This window comes from Scyliorhinus torazame, chromosome 8 (genome assembly GCF_047496885.1).
Source record: "Scyliorhinus torazame isolate Kashiwa2021f chromosome 8, sScyTor2.1, whole genome shotgun sequence".
Classification (NCBI taxonomy): Eukaryota; Metazoa; Chordata; class Chondrichthyes; order Carcharhiniformes; family Scyliorhinidae; genus Scyliorhinus; species Scyliorhinus torazame.
In genome coordinates, this window is record NC_092714.1 from 173,726,533 (window position 1) to 173,744,539 (window position 18,007).

General features: G+C 46.6%; 1 protein-coding gene across 1 annotated transcript in view; it reads right to left on the reverse strand.

Moving 5' to 3' along the window:
* Nucleotides 1-12,517, reverse strand: part of LOC140428894 (transcriptional repressor CTCF-like) — a 98,428-nt gene extending 85,911 nt beyond the window's left edge. The window contains exons 1-2 of the mRNA XM_072515541.1: nucleotides 12,115-12,517; nucleotides 4,496-4,775 (exon numbers count right to left, since the gene is read on the reverse strand). Coding sequence (XP_072371642.1) covers nucleotides 4,496-4,775; nucleotides 12,115-12,405 — 571 coding nt within the window. The 5' untranslated portion in view covers nucleotides 12,406-12,517. The remainder of the gene's footprint in view (nucleotides 1-4,495; nucleotides 4,776-12,114) is intronic.
* Nucleotides 12,518-18,007: the final 5,490 nt, after the last annotated feature.

An 18,007-nucleotide genomic window follows, 5' to 3' on the forward strand; every position in this document is an offset into this window, starting at 1 on the left:
TATATATATGTTATTGTAAATAAATGTTATTACTTTGTATCCTTAAAACTTGTGCTGGATTCTTCGTGGCCCTCACAAAAATTACCCTGGCTCTCTGGATTAAGTCCAGTGACAATACCACTCTGCCTCCTGCTCCCCTATTCTGTGAATGTGGTTGGTCTGGGCTGCTGGTCCTGTTGTACCTGTACAAGTTGTAGTGTGGTTCATCTTTCAACTTGCATCCACCTGCTACTCCTTCTGTAAGGATGTGCTGTGTATGTGTTTCCACAAAGTGGGTTGACAGTTTGAAACAATGGCCCAAGTAGTCAGGGGCAGTACAGAGAGGACTCTGACTTATATACAGCCCACAGGTGTTTAATCTACATGTTTATGGTAGGAAGACTTTGCCCTAGGTTCACACATCTTTTACATGAACAAGACAGCCATGCTAATCTACTCATATCAGACACCCCTCAAGAATCTAGAAGACAACGCATCTGGTAGCAATGTAAATCAAAAGGGATCTCATTGCTGTTAATGATCTTTATTCTTTCAGATCACTGTCCAGAATACTTGGATTTGGGGACAGAATGAGAACATGTGAGGGATGTTCCAATCTGGTTGCATTCTTTCCAGCAGGCAGGAATGAGATACTTTTGGTGCCTGAGTTGGAGTTGGTCCTCCTACATTTAATCATATGAATATTTTTAAATTCATCACGGGACGTGGACCCCGCTGGCTAGGCTGGCATTTTTATTGCCATCCCTAATTGCCTTTGAGAAGGTGCTGGTGAGCCATCGTCTTTAACTGCTGCAGTCCACTTCATGTAGGTACACCTACACTGCGGTATTCTCCGTCAGCGGATTCTCCTCTTCGCCGGCAGCGCAACCACGCCATCAGGTTTCCTGACGCCGTAGGGTGCCCACAGTGGGTAACCCCTTGGCCGGGTGCGGGAACAGAGAATCCTGCTGCCGGCGGAGGCGCACCGCATCAGAAAATGGGGCTGGCGGAACGGAATTTCCCGCCCACTGTGCTGTTTGTGAGAGAGTTCTAGGATTTGACCCAGCGATAGCCAAGGAACGGCGATAGAGTTCCATATTAGGATGGTGTGTGACTTGGAGGGGAAGGTGCAGATGGTGTCTCTGTCTGACAAAGTAGCGTCAACAATCACTTGGTAATCTTACATTCATGATCTCTTATTCTAAAGCCCTGAATCAGTCACTTCCCATCTACTCTGACCCATCACTTCGGAATTTTAAACACCCTTGATCGAATCGCCTTTGTTCTAATGAAATCAACTCGAATTTTCCTTTTTGTTAATATAAATTTAGAGTACCCAATTATTTTTTTCCAATTAAGGGGCAATTTAGTGTGGCCAATCCAGCTACCCTGCATATCTTTTTGGGTTGTAGGGGTGAGACCCACGCAGACAAGGGGGGAAGATGCAAACTCCACACGGACAGTGAACCGGGGCACAACTCCAATTTTCATGTCTTTCTTCACGTTTGCATTTCCTCATATGAAGTAGCAATCTCGTGAATCTGCATTGCACCATCTCAATGACTTCAACATAATGTACTGCCCAAATCAATACATACTACTCAAACTGTGGGTTTGCTAATGTTTTATGAAGATTAGCCCATTACATTTTGAATTTCATATTCTGTACCATTTCGAACAAAACCAGCATTCCTTTAACTTTCTTATGGCTTTATCTATTTGAAGTCATGAGATTCTCTGAACCTCATCCCATAACTCACTCTGATATTCCACAACACACATTCAGAATATAATTATTACTTTGACCAAAATGATGTTCATTGCCTGGTCCGAAACTAAAGTTAGGAGTTCTTTGTTGTGCCATACTCACAGATTTAGTGGGATTTTCCTTAGATAATTGGCTTTAGCACAATTATGGCGGATTTCCCTTTCTATCTTTTGCTGGAGCATGTGAGGGGTAGGCTAAACAGGGGATTCACTGGGACACATCAGGGGCGGGATTCTCCGACCCCCCCGCCGGGTCGGAGAATCGCCGGGGGCTGGCGTGATTCCCGCCCCCGCCGGTTGCCGAATTCTCCGGCACCGGATATTCGGCGGGGGGGGGGGAATCGCGCCGCGCCGGTTGGCGCCCCCCCCCGGCGATTCTCCGGCCCGCGATGGGCCGAAGTCCCGCTGCTGGAATGCCTGTCCCGCCGGCGAGAATCAAACCACCTCTCTTACCGGCGGGACAAGGCAGCGCGGGCGGGCTCCGGGGTCCTGGGGGGCGCGCGGGGCGATCTGGCCCCGGGGGGTGCCCCCACGGTGGCCTGGCCCGCGATCGGGGCCCACCAATCCGCGGGCGGGCCTGTGCTGTGGGGGCACTCTTTTCCTTCCGCCTTCGCCATGGTCTCCACTATGACGGAGGAGGAAGAGACCCCCTCCACTGCACATGCGCGGGGATCCCGTGAGCGGCCGCTGACGCTCCCGCGCATGAGCCACACGGCAAAGTCATTTCCGCGCCAGCTGGCGGGGCACCAAAGGCCTTTCCCGCCAGCTGGCGGGGCGGAAATCAGTCTTGCGCGGGCCTAGCCCCTCAAGGTGAGGGCTCGGCCCCTCAAGTTGCGGAGAATTCCGCACCTTTGGGGCGGCGCGATGCCGGACTGATTCGCGCCGCTTTTGGCGCCGGTTGGCGGACATAGCGCCGATTGCGGAGAATCCCGCCCCAGGTTCCAAACCATAGTCAACAGTATGGCTGCTTTTCAGGGTATAATTCCCTTTAGATGAGCAAGTAATTGCAGTTGGTTTCAACAAACTAGATCCTCACCTTGAGCTTGTGAAGTTATAAATATCTTAGCCTATTTGCAGGTGTTTGCATGGCAAACGGAACTTAACCATGTGGCTTTCGAGGTAACAAAACTATTCGGCTGGAACCTTGATCGTGTAACAGGAACAGAATGGAGTCTGCAAGTTCTTCCCGTGTCTGCGTGGGTTTCCTCTGGGTGCTCTGGTTTCCTCCCACAAGTCCCAAAAGACATGCTTATTAGGTGAATTGGACATTCTGAATTCTCCCTCTGTGTACCCAAACAGGCGCCGGAGCGTGGCGACGAGCGGATTTTCACAGTAACTTCATTGCAGTGTTAATGTAAGCCTACTTGTGACAATAATAAAGATTATTATTGAAGAACATAGAAAAATACAGCACAGAACAGGACCTTCGGCCCACGATGTTGGGCCGAACCTTTGTCCTAGATTAATCATAGATTATCATAGAATTTACAGTGCAGGAGGCCTTTCGGCCCATCGAGTCTGCATCTGCTCTTGGAAAGAGCACCCTACCCAAGGTCAACACCTCCACCCAACACTAAGGGCAATTTTGGATACTAAGAGCAATTTATCATGGCCAATCCACCTAACCTGCACATCCTTGGACTGTGGGAGGAAACCGGAGCACCCGGAGGAAACCCACGCACACACGGGGAGGATGTGCAGACTCCGCACAGACAGTGACCCAAGCCGGAATCGAACCTGGGACAGTTAGGGCAGTACAATCACCTTTATTGTGCTTGCATATCGCAAGAATTCTATCAGCAGACTGCGCTGCTGTTTAGGTCCGCCTATGTGTTTATAATAAATGATCACTAATCACACCTATATAAAGTCCTAACTGTCAGGGTTAACCTCAAGAATTAAAACTCATCCAGGTTCATAAATAGGGGTAAGATTTCAATATATATGCAGAGATGGCCTCTGTAAGACATCTTTGTTTTAGAACAGTCTAGTTTATAACTCAAGCAGTCATTCTTTGGTGTTTTGTAAAATGATCAGTGAGATGATGGAGGTGATCATATAAGAAATATGTCATCAGTTAAGCTGTTTGGCCCTTCCAGCCTGCATTTCACCAGTAGCTAGTGTTTTCTCAATTGCTGTTGCCAGTATTTGTAGGGTCAGGATAAAGAGAGGCTGGATCTAACTGCTCATGCAGTGGAGGGGGAATGTGGAGGTGCTGTGGTCATTGGTGCATGAGGGATGCAAGTGGCAGATTCTGATCCACTTCCAGTTCTCTCAAGCATTGGAAAACGGAAGTCCCATTTATCTCGTCTCTGCATTAACAAAATATTGGAAGTGATGAACCACAGATCATTTCAATCAGTCGTATTGTTTTATAGTCAGACCCCTCAACCAATGCATACCCAGAGCACATTATCTCCTTCCTCAATGCCACAGCTTGCCCCACACTCCAGTACATGCTCCTCTGAATTACAAGGTACACACAGTTCAAAGAACACATAAAGAGGTTTTAAGCACGATGTTAAAAGTGAAGTCAACGGTTTTTCCCCACTGGAAGGATAATTAGGGAAAGTCACTTTGGGGTGTTTTCTTTCACATCTCCGAGTAACTAATCACGCAGCGGTATGAGCAGCAAACTGATGGTCTGCCCACACTCTTGGCTGGCATGGCACGGCATGAAAGGAAGAAAAAAACGCTTCAAATAATAAATGATGTACATATACATGCTCAAACAATATCAAACACTCACCTTTCTTTTTAATTTTGTTAAGTCTGGTTGTTATGGCAGGATCAATACATTTTTCAACAGTCACATCTGCTCTTCGCCCTTCCAGCTGCCTGTCTCTACAGTCACAAATAGTTAAATCTGAATTAGTTCCTGTTTGTATGTTATATTGCAGACTACTTCTCTCCTTTTTGGCAAGGTGACCGTGGTCTTGATCTACCATCGTGCCTATGTGTCCTGCTTCAGCAGTAGCTGCATCCAGTTCCACTCTTTCGATGCTCTGCATTTCTCCATTTGGCCCAACCTAATAACGAAGATGTTATCAATACAAAGATTAAAACAGAAGCACAAATATAAAACACAGCTTTAGTGCATATTATCAGAGAGCAGTACTGATATCTGAAGAAGGTAGACTTCTTCATTGTTATAGCTGGCATCGCACCCAACTAATCAAACAACCTGACGTTAATATTTATACTCAAATCTGCAATGTCCAAACCGTTGCCATAGAAAATTCTTATTCATGTCATAAACACAAACTGGTGCATGTTCCAAAATAGAAATTTCTTGGATGCTGCTATTCAATATTTAAATGTTTGTATTGTTATGCATGGTACATTTGTATTTCATAGAATTTCATTTGTGATTTGTGGGGAGAAGTACTTATTAATCAATCATTCTTAGAATCAAAATAGGTAGGATGACCTTATTTAGACAACAAACAGAAAGTCCTTGGGGTGCATTTTATTGTTATTTTTATTCGTTCTTGGGATGTGGGCGTCACTGACTGAGCCAGCATTTGTTGCCCATCCCTAATTGCCCTTGAGCCGAGTGGTGTGCTGGCCCATTTCAGTGGTGGGCAGTTAAGAATCAACCATATCACTGTGTGGGTCTGGAGTCACACGTAGGACAGACCGGGTTATGGTGACAGATTTCCTTCCCTGAAGGACATTAGTGAACCAGATGTTTTTTTACGGAAATCAGCAATGGTTTCCTGGTCATCATTAGACTTTAATTCCAGATTTTTATTGAATTCAAATTTCACTCTGCCATGGTGGGTTCCAATTTGGCACCCCAGAGAATTACCCTGTCTCTGGATGACTACTCTAGTGACAATACCACTACGCCACCGCCTCCCTTAAGTCAACTTTAATGTTTGCAAGGAAACTATTCTCACTTCACGCTAATGTAGAGTAAATCTGGAATGACTGTTCAGCTGGACTCTGGAGTAGTGTAATTTTTTTTGTTTCATTGAATATTTTTAAAAATTCATTCATGGGATGTGGGCGTCGCTGGCTAAGCCAGCATTTAATTTTCATCCCTAATTGCACTTCCATTTGGTGTATGCACACCCACAGTGCTCGTCAGGAGGGAGTTCCAGGATCAACAGTGAAGGAGTGGCAATATATTTTCAAGTCAGGATGATGAGTGACTTGGACGGGAGCCTCCAGGTTGTGGCATTCCCAGGTATCTGTTGCTGCCTTTGTCCATCCAGGTGGCAGCGGTTGTAGATTTTGAAGATATTGTCAAAGGAACCTTTGGAATGTCAATCAAGTGGGCTGCTTTGTCCTGGAAGGTGTTGAGCTTCTTCACTGTTCCTGGAGCTGCATCATCCAGGCAAGTGGAGAACATACCATCACACTCCTGACGTGTGCCTTGTAGACAGGCTTTGGGGTAACAGATGAGCTACTCTCTGCAGGATTCCCAGCCTCTGACCTGCTCTTGTAGCCACAGTATTTATATGGCTAGTCCAGTTCAATTTCTGGTTAATGGTAAGCCCCAGGATGTTGATAGTGGGAGATTCAGTGATGGTAATGTCACAGGGCAATAGTTGGATTCTCTCTTGTTGGAGATGGTCTTTGCCTGGCACTTGTGTGGCACGAATGCTACCTGCCACTTGTCTGCCCAAGCCTAGATATTGTCCAGGTCTTGCTGTGTTTGCACATGGACTGCTTCAGTATCTGAGGATGCTGAACATTGTGCATCATCAGCAAACAGCCCCACTTCTGGCCTTATGATGGAAGGTCATTAATGAAGCAGCTGAAGATGGTTGGGCCTAGCATACTGCCATGAGGAACTGACATCATTGACTACCAACAACCAAAACCATCTTCCTTTGTGCCAGGTATGACCCCAACCAGATTTCCATTCACTCGTTTTGCTGGGGCACCTTGATGCCACATCTGGTTAAATGTATCGAACATATATTGAAATTGTCACAACATTTGAATGTCTCTAGGTTAACTTAGTGAGAATGTTACACTTAGAGCATTTGTTTGTTCAATGCAACATTTGGTGGGACACTGGTTTTACATCCCATCTACTAACTTCAATGAAGATGGGCCGGGTGTTCAACTAATGTTACACCTGATCCTGTCAAGCTTTCTGATGGACAGGTTCTGCAAAAATAACCCACTCATTCCTTACTTTAAAATGTGAACAACATAGACTACATAACAGTGTATTTATATGCGCTTTCATCCTTCCTATTTGTCAATTTATATTGGGATTTGGGTGGGGTTGGGGGGGGGGGGGAGGGAATTAGTAAATCCTTGATTATGTTTCAAACAAATTTGTATCTCATAGGCATGATTAGAATTATGTGCATTTCGCTAATCGTTTATTTGCTGTAAAGTTTCATAAGGTGGTCATGAAGTAATAATAGTTAATTTTCTGATAGTATTATAAAATACTAAGCTATTGGTTAGATTCAGTCTTGTGTATTCTAGAACACATATAAATATAATGGTTCCAGCATGGATACATTTTATTCAAATGGCTGTTTTGTATGACCTGTCTGTGTGGTGTGTGGTTAAACGTTTTTTGTTATTACACAAGTAAGATAACAAGTGCAAGCGACACGATTATATTTATCTCCCAATGGTAGGGAGCCAGAATCTGAAAATTGTGCATCTTGGGTGGGTTTCCTCCTGGTGCTCCGGTTTCCTCCCACAGTCCAAAGACGTGCAGGTTAGGTGGATTGGTCATGCTAAAATTGCCCTTAGTGTCAAAAATTGCCCTTAGTGTTGGGTGGGGTTACTGGGTTATGGGGATAGGGTGGAGGTGTGAGATCGGGTAGGGTGCTCTTTCAAAAGAGCCGGTGCAGACTCGATGGGCCAAATGGCCTCCTTCTGCACTGTAAATTCTATGATTGCAGTGTCTATGATTGAGTAGACATCGGGTGAAATTTACTGGCTGTTCATGCCGGCGGGATTATCATAGATTATCATAGAATTTACAGTGCAGGAGGCCATTCGGCCCATCGAGTCTGCACCGGCTCTTGGAAAGAGCACCCTACCCAAGGTCCACAACTCCACCCTATCCCCATAACCCAGTAACCCCACCCAACACTAAGGGCAATTTTGGACACTATGGGCAATTTAGCATGGCCAATCCACCTAACCTGCACATCTTTGGACTGTGGGAGGAAACCGGAGCACCCGGAGGAAACCCACGCACACACGGGGAGGATGTACAGACTCCACACAGACAGTGACCCAAGCCGGAATCGAACCTGGGACCCTGGAGCTGTGAAGCATTTGTGCTATCCACAGTGCTACCGTGCTGCCCCGTGCTACCGGGATGTTCCGACGGTGCACGAGTTTCCCATCGATGAGGGGTACAGTCAACAGAAAATCCCACTGGCAGCAGCAGGACCGGAAAATCCCGATGGCGGGTCGTCTGCGCCACCAAACAACATGCGGCGGGGGTTTGGTCAGCAAATCCCACCCATAGTGTTCACATGTATATTATCATTTTTTAAATTGGATTGGATTTGTTTATTGTCACGTGTACTGAGGTACAGCAAAAAATATTTTTCTGCGAGCAGCTCAACAGATCATTAAATACATAGGAAGAAAAGGGAAGAAAAGAAAATACATAATAGGGCAACACAACATATGCAATGTAACTACATAAGCACTGGCATCGGATGAAGCATACAGGGTATAGTGTTAATGAGGTCAGTCCATAAGAGGGTAATTTAGGAGTCTGGTGACAGTGGGGAAGAAGCTGTTTTTGAGTCTGTTCGTGCGTATTCTCAGACTTCTGTATCTCCTGCCCGATGGAAGAAGTTGGAAGAGTGAGTAAGCCGGGTGGGAGGGATCTTTGATTATGCTGCCCGCTTTCCCCAGGCAGCGGGAGGTGTAGATGGAGTCAATGGATGGGAGGCAGGTTTGTGTGATGGACTGGGCGGTGTTCACGACTCTCTGAAGTTTCTAGCAGTCCTGGGTCGAGCAGTTGCCAATCCAGGCTGTGATGCAGCCCGATAGGATGCTTTCTATGGTGCATCTGTAAAAGTTGGTAAGGGTTAATGTGGACATGCCGAATTTCCTTAGTTTCCTGAGGAAGTATAGGCGCTGGTGTGCTTTCTTGGTGGTAGCGTCGACGTGGGTGGACCAGGACAGATTTTTGGAGCTGTGCACCCCCAGGAATTTGAAACTGCTAACCATCTCCACCTCGGCCCCATTGATGCTGACAGGGGTGTACAGTACTTTGCTTCCTGAAGTCAATGACCAGCTCTTTAGTTTTGCTGGCATTGAGGGAGAGATTGTTGTCGCTACACCACTCCACTAGGTTCTCTATCTCCCGCCTGTATTCTGACTCGTCATTATTCGAGATCCGGCCCACTATGGTCGTATCGTCAGCAAACTTGTAGATGGAGTTGGGACCAAGTTTTGCCACCTAGTCGTGTGTGTACAGGGAGTAGAGTAGGGGGCTAAGTACGCAGCCTTGCGGGGCCCCGGTGTTGAGGACTATTGTGGAGGAGGTGTTGTTGTTCATTCTTACTGATTGTGGTCTGTTGGTCAGAAAATAGAGGATCCAGTTACAGAGTGGGGAGCCAAGTCCTAGGTTTTGGAGCTTTGAAATGAGCTTGGCTGGGATTATGGTGTTGAAGGCAGAGCTGTAGTCAATAAATAGGAGTCTGATGTAGGAGTCCTTGTTTTCGAGATGCTCTAGGGATGAGTGTAGAGCCAGGGAAATGGCGTCTGATGTGGACCGGTTGCAGCGGTATGCGAATTGCAGTGGATCAAGGCGTTCTGGGAGTATGGAGGTGATGCGCTTCATGATCAACCTCTCGAAGCACTTCATTTCGATTGAAGTCAGGGCCACTGGACGGTAGACATTGAGGCACGTTGCCTGGTTCTTCTTTGGTACCGGTATGATGGTGGTCTTCTTGGAGCAGGTGGGGACCTCGGAGTGGAGTAGGGACAGGTTAAAGATGTCCGCGCAGGCTCTGAGTGCACGACCAGGGATCCCATCCGGGCCCGTCCGTTGGAATATTTCATTGTGTGAAGTCTTGTTTTTTTCAGTGTAAGCTTCCATCTGCCCTTTCCTGTTGCACAGTCTATACATTGTTTAATGTATGCAGCTTACTGGCTGAGCTTGCAAAAAGCATATTGCCATGTCATTTATTGTTTCTGCAAACTTGCATTTGCTCCTAATTCTTTTGACTGTGAAACTAGAATTTGGATATGTATGATGTTCAACATTTTCACTAGTGTTCATACATTTGTGGTTGGGGAGGGATGGTTTCTTCACAAGGAGGGAAAATATTCATGTAGAGTCCGATTTGTGATTTTAAAATTTGTAAGAATTTCTGGGTGGCACAGTGGTTAGCACTGCTTTGATTCCCGGCTTGGGTCACTGTCTGTGCGGGGTGCACATTCTCCCCGTGTCTGTGTGGGTTTATTCCGGGTGCTCCGGTTTCCTCCCACAGTCCAATTATGTACAGGTTAGGTGGATTGGCCATGCCAAATTGCCCTTAGTGGCCAAAAAAGTTAGGCGGGGTTACTGAGTTGAGGGGATAGGGTGGAGGTGTGGGCTTGAGTAGGGTGCTCTTTCCAAGGGCCGGTGCAGACTTGATAGGCTGAATGGCCTCCTTCTGCACTGTAAATTGTATGCTAAACAGCTGGCTTGTAATGCAGAACAATGCCAGCAGCGAAGGTTCAATTCCTGTACCAGCCTCCCCGAACTGGCGCTGGAATGTGGCGACTAGGGGCTTTTCACAGTAACCTCATTGAAGCCTACTTGTGACCATAAGCAATTATTTATTTATATATATATATATGATTCATTCTCTGTAGGGTAACACAGTGTACCTAACTCCTTGGGAGTTAGACAGGCAAGTCACAGTAATCCTCAAATATACACAGCGATAGTGTTGGAAATAAACAATTCAAAACTCAGCAGTTTAGCAATGTTACACTACCAAGCTTTCTGCTACCTGTCCATGGAGGACTACCCAACTGATTAGAACAGTGGATTACAAATTATTTTGAGCATGGGAAGAATACCAGTTTCCAGTAACTTTCACGTTTCGTTAGAAGCGAGGCTGCTGATTGATCAACCAATCAAATCCTGGAATACCAGAGTTGCTTGGTTCACCTATCAATCTGCCACATTGAACTGGTTTGTTTCTGAATTCCCTTTGTCAGCATGTCAATTCTAGAGCCAAGCCAACCTCACACACATCTTCTCCACACAAGAATAGTCTTTAATAAACACACAGGGGGCGATTCTCCGATATGGAGGCCAAGTGTTCGCGCCGGCGTGAACGTCGTCGCGTTTCACGACGGCGGGAACAGGGCCCGGGCACGACCTATTCTGGCCTCCACAGGGGGCCAGCATGGTTCACGCCGCTCCAGCATCCTTACACGGCGCCAAATGGGTGCCGCGCCATCCTGCGCATGCGCGGGGCCGGCCCCTCACCAACATGGGGCCGGTGTTCTGGGGCCATGCGCGGAAGGAGGCTGGCCCACCGATTGGTGGGCCCCGATCGCGGGTCAGAACCCATCGGAGGCCACCCCGGTGAAGGAGCCCCCCTTCCCTCCCCCACAGGCCGCCCCCCCCCCCCCCCCCCCCCCAGCGTTCCCGCAGAGTTCCCACCGGCAGCGACCAGGGGTGGACGGCACTGGCAGGAACCTGTCGTGTCGTAGCGGCCGCTCGGCCCACCCGGGCCGGAGAATCGCCGCTCGCCAGTTCTCCGAGCGGCCCGGTGCGAATCGTGGGGGGTGAGAGAATCGCGTGCGGGGGTCGGGCGGCGTGGCGCGATTCGCACAGCGCCCCGGCGATTCTCCCACCCGGCATGGGTGGGGAGGCTAGAGAATAGCGCCCATAAACTTCTGGAATAGTTTTGTCAGGCAGCGTCTGTAGGGAGTTGAACACATCAGTCACTTCTCGGCTTTAGTTGGCCATCAGACACCCCAGTGTGTGAGTCCTTGTTCGACCAACAGCAGATACCAAAGGCTTATTAGAGGCACTGTGAGGAGCACAACTCACCACCAAATCTGCGATTGTATTGTTGCCATCCTCCTGAGCACAGCACAGACATACAACACACCTTCTCCAGGGGAAATTCCACCCTAGTCAGGCTAAATTCTGACTACCGACTGGGGTTATCATGGTCCTCCTACAACCACAAACTTTGGTGTAAACTCTTGAGAAAGAGCAGAAAGGGCTATTTTTAGTTGTTTATTCTGCTGAGGTTAATAGGCAAAGTGAGGACTCCTGCAGAAGCTGTAGGCATATGACTTATTACAGCAGAAATGCATCATTAAAATGTTGAAATTTAAAATAAGGGTTTAAGAACACGAATAAATGAGTTTAAAATCCCCTTTTGCAGTAAGTTTCTAACTTCATACCTTAAAAATTTGCACTCCTTCTGGGAGTGGAAGGGTATGCATGATTTCACTCTCGCTGCCCAAGGCCTGCCTTAGCCCAGTTGGAATCATTTCAATCCCTTGTTGATGCATTGTCACCAAATTGACCTCAGTCAGACTGGGCTGGATGTGCTCATCCATATTCACTACCTGCAACGTGATAATGTGCATTTTATCAGAAACTCCCCGCTCCACAGAATATTCCATGATGTCCTCTTCTGACTTTGTTAAAAATACAGTTGTTTCATGGGGCAAAATTTCACTTTCCATCATGGTTTCCAATCTATTGATTTCACCACTTTTCTCAAGTTTCTTGCGTGTTCTGCCAACCTCATTGTATTTTGATATTAGTAAATGTTCCCAACGCCGAGGCTTCAACTGACATGGTTGTCTGTTTGAAAAGAAAAGTGAATTACTCAAAATGTTTGTATGCTTGCTTTAACCCATTCACATAATTACATCCCAAAAGTGCTTTATTGGATGTCTTAAGGTTCTGAAAAGCATTAAATAAATGTAAGTTTTTTACAGTTCATATTTTCTTCACATATTGGGATTTTCACATCGATTTACACTCTTTATTGCAAGACAAAAACAGATTACAATTGCTGAATTCAAAACAGCATTCAACATGGTGCTTTTGCGAGCAAGATGCTTCTATTTTACAAAGATACCCAGAGCCCGGGACATCAAGATGTTCCGAAACAAAATTTTGCAGTTTTAACTAAGGTATTTCCCAGTGTCTTTTAAACATCATGGAGTTGGGCATGGGGGCGATTTTAATTCAGGACTCTGGCAGAACATTTTCCAGGATTTAAAATTTCTGCGTGCCAGCAGCACCAAGAGTCCTTCTGCGATATTATCTGCCAAGCCTCATTAAAATGTCACTGACCAGTTTCTTGCCCAGTGTTAACATACCAATTTGCATTATTTCAACATCTTTGCTTGTTTCAGACAACCAACTCTAAATTTAAACCCCAGACAGCAGGACTGGAGTGAGTTCAAAGCAATTTTAAATGTCCACCCATCAGAGGGATTTCTACTAGACAGGTGGAGTTTAAAATGGAACCGACAGGGATTGATGAATCTGCAGTTATGTACATAACAGGATCTCTTCAGATGCCAGCTCAGCTTTGCAGAGATTTGAAGATTTGATAGAGGTATATAAACTCATGAGGGACCAGGAGAGGGGGGGGGGGGGGGTGGGGGGGGGGGGGCAGAGAGCTCTTTTTTTTGGGGGGGGGGGCAGGGAGCTCTTCCCATTGGTGGAAGGACCAGGGGCGAGCCCAGACTTAAGATGACAGAAAATGCAATTAAGGCACGAGAAAAACGTTTTTTCACTGCCTGATGTGGTGGCACATTCAACGTAACTGTTTATGAAGAAATTGGAAAATTGTATTTGAAAACAAAAATTGTGCAGGGTCATGGCGGGGAGGGGGGTAAGAGCTAGCAGACACAACAGGCCGAATGGTCTCCTTCTGTGCTGTATTGCTGCGATTCTGAGGGCTTGTCGCCCTTAAAATAATTTGTCTTGGCTATGTTGTCCATCACTCCATTCAAACTTCACAACTGTCTGACTCTCCCTGCATCCCCAACTCTTAAAATGCTAACATTGCATTCTGTAAATTCCTGGGTTTGCCATGACCCCTCCGAGGAAGACCCGTACTCCCAGCTGCGAGAATGAAACCAACTCCCACATTGTAATCGGTAGTTATGATTTTAGACAGAGCCGATCAATCCTGGGCAGTGTGATGAGTAAATCCTGGGGGAGATAGGCTGCTCTCCCGCAGATGGTCCCCGGGGGAGGTGGAGGGACGGAAGCCTCGCCCGCCGTGCTCCACCTTTGTCACCGTCGAGCTCCACCGCCTCCCAGCCCAGCTCTGGGCTCGCGCATGCGCCCCTGCCGCCTCCAGAGGGCGGGAAAAGAGCCGCTCAACGCAAAATGGCGGCCGCGGCACTGCGCAGGCGCGGCCCCTCGCCAGGAGAGAGAGAGAAAGGGAGAGAAACCAGCAGAGCTGGAATCCACCAAACTGAGTGACACTAGATAATGGCCTCACCATGTCCCTTTAAAATGCACAGGCAAAGAGGAAACCAGTCAGATTTGGAAATGAAAGGGACGAGCAAAACTTGTTCGAACTGCTCTTGCACACCAGTATTACCGGTGTCATTGCTACTGACTTTTTTGAAACTGGGATTTGAAAATTTTGAACTGTTTTCCCGACAATAGGTGATATGTTCATTTGTGGTCTGTAATCTTACAATTATTGTTTGAAGAGGATAGAACATAGAACATAGAACATTACAGCGCAGTACAGGCCCTTCGGCCCTCGATGTTGCGCCGACCTGTGAAACCACTCTAAAGCCCATCTACACTATTCCCTTATCGTCCATATGTCTATCCAATGACCATTTGAATGCCCTTAGTGTTGGCGAGTCCACTACTGTTGCAGGCAGGGCATTCCACACCCTTACTACTCTCTGAGTAAAGAACCTACCTCTGACATCTGTCATATCTATCTCCCCTCAATTTAAAACTATGTTCCCTCGTGCTAGACATCACCATCCGAGGAAAAGGGCTCTCACTGTCCACCCTATCCAATCCTCTGATCATCTTGTATGCCTCAATTAAGTCACCTCTCTAACGAAACTCTCAGCCTTTCCTCATAAGATCTTCCCTCCATACCAGGCAACATTCTGGTAAATCTCCTCTGCACCCTTTCCAATGCTTCCACATCCTTCCTATAATGCGGCGACCAGAATTGCACGCAATACTCCAAATGCGGCCGCACCAGAGTTTTGTACAGCTGCAATATGACCTCATGGCTCCGAAACTCAATCCCTCTACCAATAAAAGATAACACACCGTACGGCTTCTTAACAACCCTCTCAACCTGTGTGGCAACTTTCAGGGATCGATATACATGGACACCGAGGTCTCTGCTCATCCACTCTACCAAGAATCTTACCATTAGCCCAGTACTCTGTCTTCCAAAATGAATCACCTCCCACTTTTCTGCATTAAACTCCATTTGCCACCTCTCAACCCAGCGCTGCAGTTTATCTATGTCCCTCTGTAACTTGTAACATCCTTCCGCACTGTCCACAACTCCACCGACTTTAGTGTCATCTGCAAATTTACTCACCCATCCTACGCCCTCCTCCAGGTCATTTATAAAAATGACAAATAGCAGTGGCCCCAAAACAGATCCTTGTGGTACACCATTAGTAACTGGACTCCAGTCTGAACATTTCCCATCAACTACCACCCTTTGTCTTCTTCCAGCTAGCCAATTTCTGATCCAAACTGCTAAATCACCCTGAATTCCATGGCTCCATATTTTCTGCAGTAGCCTACCGTGGGGAACCTTATCAAACACTTTACTGAAATCCATATACACCACATCAACTGCTTTACCTTCATCCACCTGTTTGGTCACCTTCTCAAAGAACTCAATAAGGTTTGTGAGGCACGACCTACCATTCACAAAACCGTGTTGACTATCTCTAATCAAATTATTCCTTTCCAGATGATTATACATCCTATCTCTTATAAACCTTTCCAAGATTTTGCCCACAACAGAAGTAAGGCTCACTGGTCTATAGTTACCGGGGTTGTCTCTACTCCCCTTCTTGAACAAGGGGACAACATTTGCTATCCTCCAGTCTTCTGGCACTATTCCTGTAGACAAAGATGACTTAAAGATCAAAGCCAAAGGCTCAGCAATCTCCTCCCTAGCTTCCCAGAGAATCCTAGGATAAATCCCGTCTGGCCCAGGGAACTTATCTATTTTCACACTTTCCAGAATTGCTAATACCTCCTCCTTATGAACCTCAAGCCCTTCTAGCCTGAATCTCAGTATTCTCCTCGACAACATTGTCTTTTTCCTGTGTGAATACTGATAAAAAATATTCATTTAGCACCTCTCCTATCTCCTCGGACTCCAAGCACAACTTCCCACTCCTGTCCTTGACTGGCCCTACTCTTACCCTAGTCATTCATTTATTCCTGACATATCTATGGAAAGCTTTAGGGTTATCCTTGATCCTACCTGCCAAAGACTTCTCATGTCCCCTCCTGACTCTTCTTAGCTCTCTCTTTAGGTCCTTCCTAGCTAACTTGTAACTCTTGAGTGCCCTAACTGAACCTTCATATCTCATCTTTACATAAGCCTCCTTCTTCCTCTTGACAAGTGTTACGACTGCTTTAGTAAACCACGGTTCCCTTGCTCGGCCACTTCCTCCCTGCCTGACAGGTACATACTTATCAAGGACACGCAGTAGCTGTTCCTTGAACAAGCTCCAGATTTCCATTGTGCCCATCCCCTGCAGTTTTCCTCTCCATCCAATGCATCCTAAGTCATGCCTCGTCGCACCATAATTGCCTTTCCCCCAGATATAACTCTTGCCCTGCGGTATATATCTATCCTTTTCCATCACTAAAGTAAACGTAATCGAATTGTGGTCACTATCACCAAAGTGCTCACCTACCTCCAAATCTAACACCTGTCCTGGTTCATTACCCAGTACCAAATCCAATATGGCCTTGCCTCTCGTGGCCTATCTACCTGCTGTGTCAGGAAACCCTCCTGCACACATTGGACAAAAACGGACCCATCTAAAGTACTCAACGGGATGGATCCCATTTCAAATCTTGGAATCCCTACAGTGCAGAAGGAGGCCCATCGCATCCGCACCGACCCTCCGAAAGAGCATCCTTCCTAGGTCCATTCCCCTGCCCTATACCCAAACCCCTCCTAAGCTGCACAGCTTTAGCCAATCCACCTAGCTTGCACAACTTTGGACTGTCGGAGGAAACCGAAACACCCAGACGAAACTCACGCAGACACAGGGAGAACTTGCAAACTCCACACAGATAGTCATTCGAGGCTGGAATTGCCCCCAGGTTCTGGTGCAGCAGTGCTAACCACTGTGCCAGCATGCCACCACAATAGGGTTGCCAACTGTGATTAAATGTATTGCTGGATGTCTGATGCCCCCCTCCCGCCGCTCCAGCCATTACTCGACCAACACATTCAGCGTTGTAAAAAAGCAAATGACTGCGGATGCTGGAATCTGAAACAAAAACAGAAAATGCTGGACAATCTCAGCAGGTCTAACAGCATCTGTGGAGAGAGATGACTCTTTGTCAAAACTTGTATTCGTCCTTGTGACGTGCTGCCTTCCTACACCAACTGGAAAGCAAAAAGACTACTCAATTGGATAATGCTTGACTGTTTTCCTTTTTCCCCCCAATATCAATATTTTTATCTCTGGTAAAGAGAAATGTTCAAAGAAAATGATATATTTTTAACGTCCTGCTGATTTTCCTCCCAGGTTGCTCACAGTAGTATCTTGCAGATAGCTGTTCAATTCCAGCAGAGTCCAGGCCAATCCTGGAGGGTTGGCCAACCCTAATTCGAGAACATGCTGTTATATAATTCAGGGTAAGGAAGCTAAATAAACAGGGAAAAGGGATAGAAGGAGATGCTGATACATTGCGTAAAATGCAGTCAAGTGAGTGAAAGCTGTTCTGGAACATAAACTGCACGGACCGATTCGGTTGTGTTATGCATTGCAACCAATGCTCTTTTGTATAGTATGTCATATCATTATGTGATGACATCATCTAGACTGAGAAAACAGCACCTCTCAAAATAAAGGCTGACTATTCGGTTAAGAAACCCACGGTTGTCATGATATCCACATCAGCATATCATGGTGCAATCACACACACACTGATGGACAGGCAGTTGGACCAACCAGCACACACATAACATTGCAGCCAATCACCAGTGAGAGTACACGCACTATAAAACAGGGAACACCACAGTTCCCGCTCATTCTACCAGGAGATAGCTCAGAGCACAAGAGCTCACAG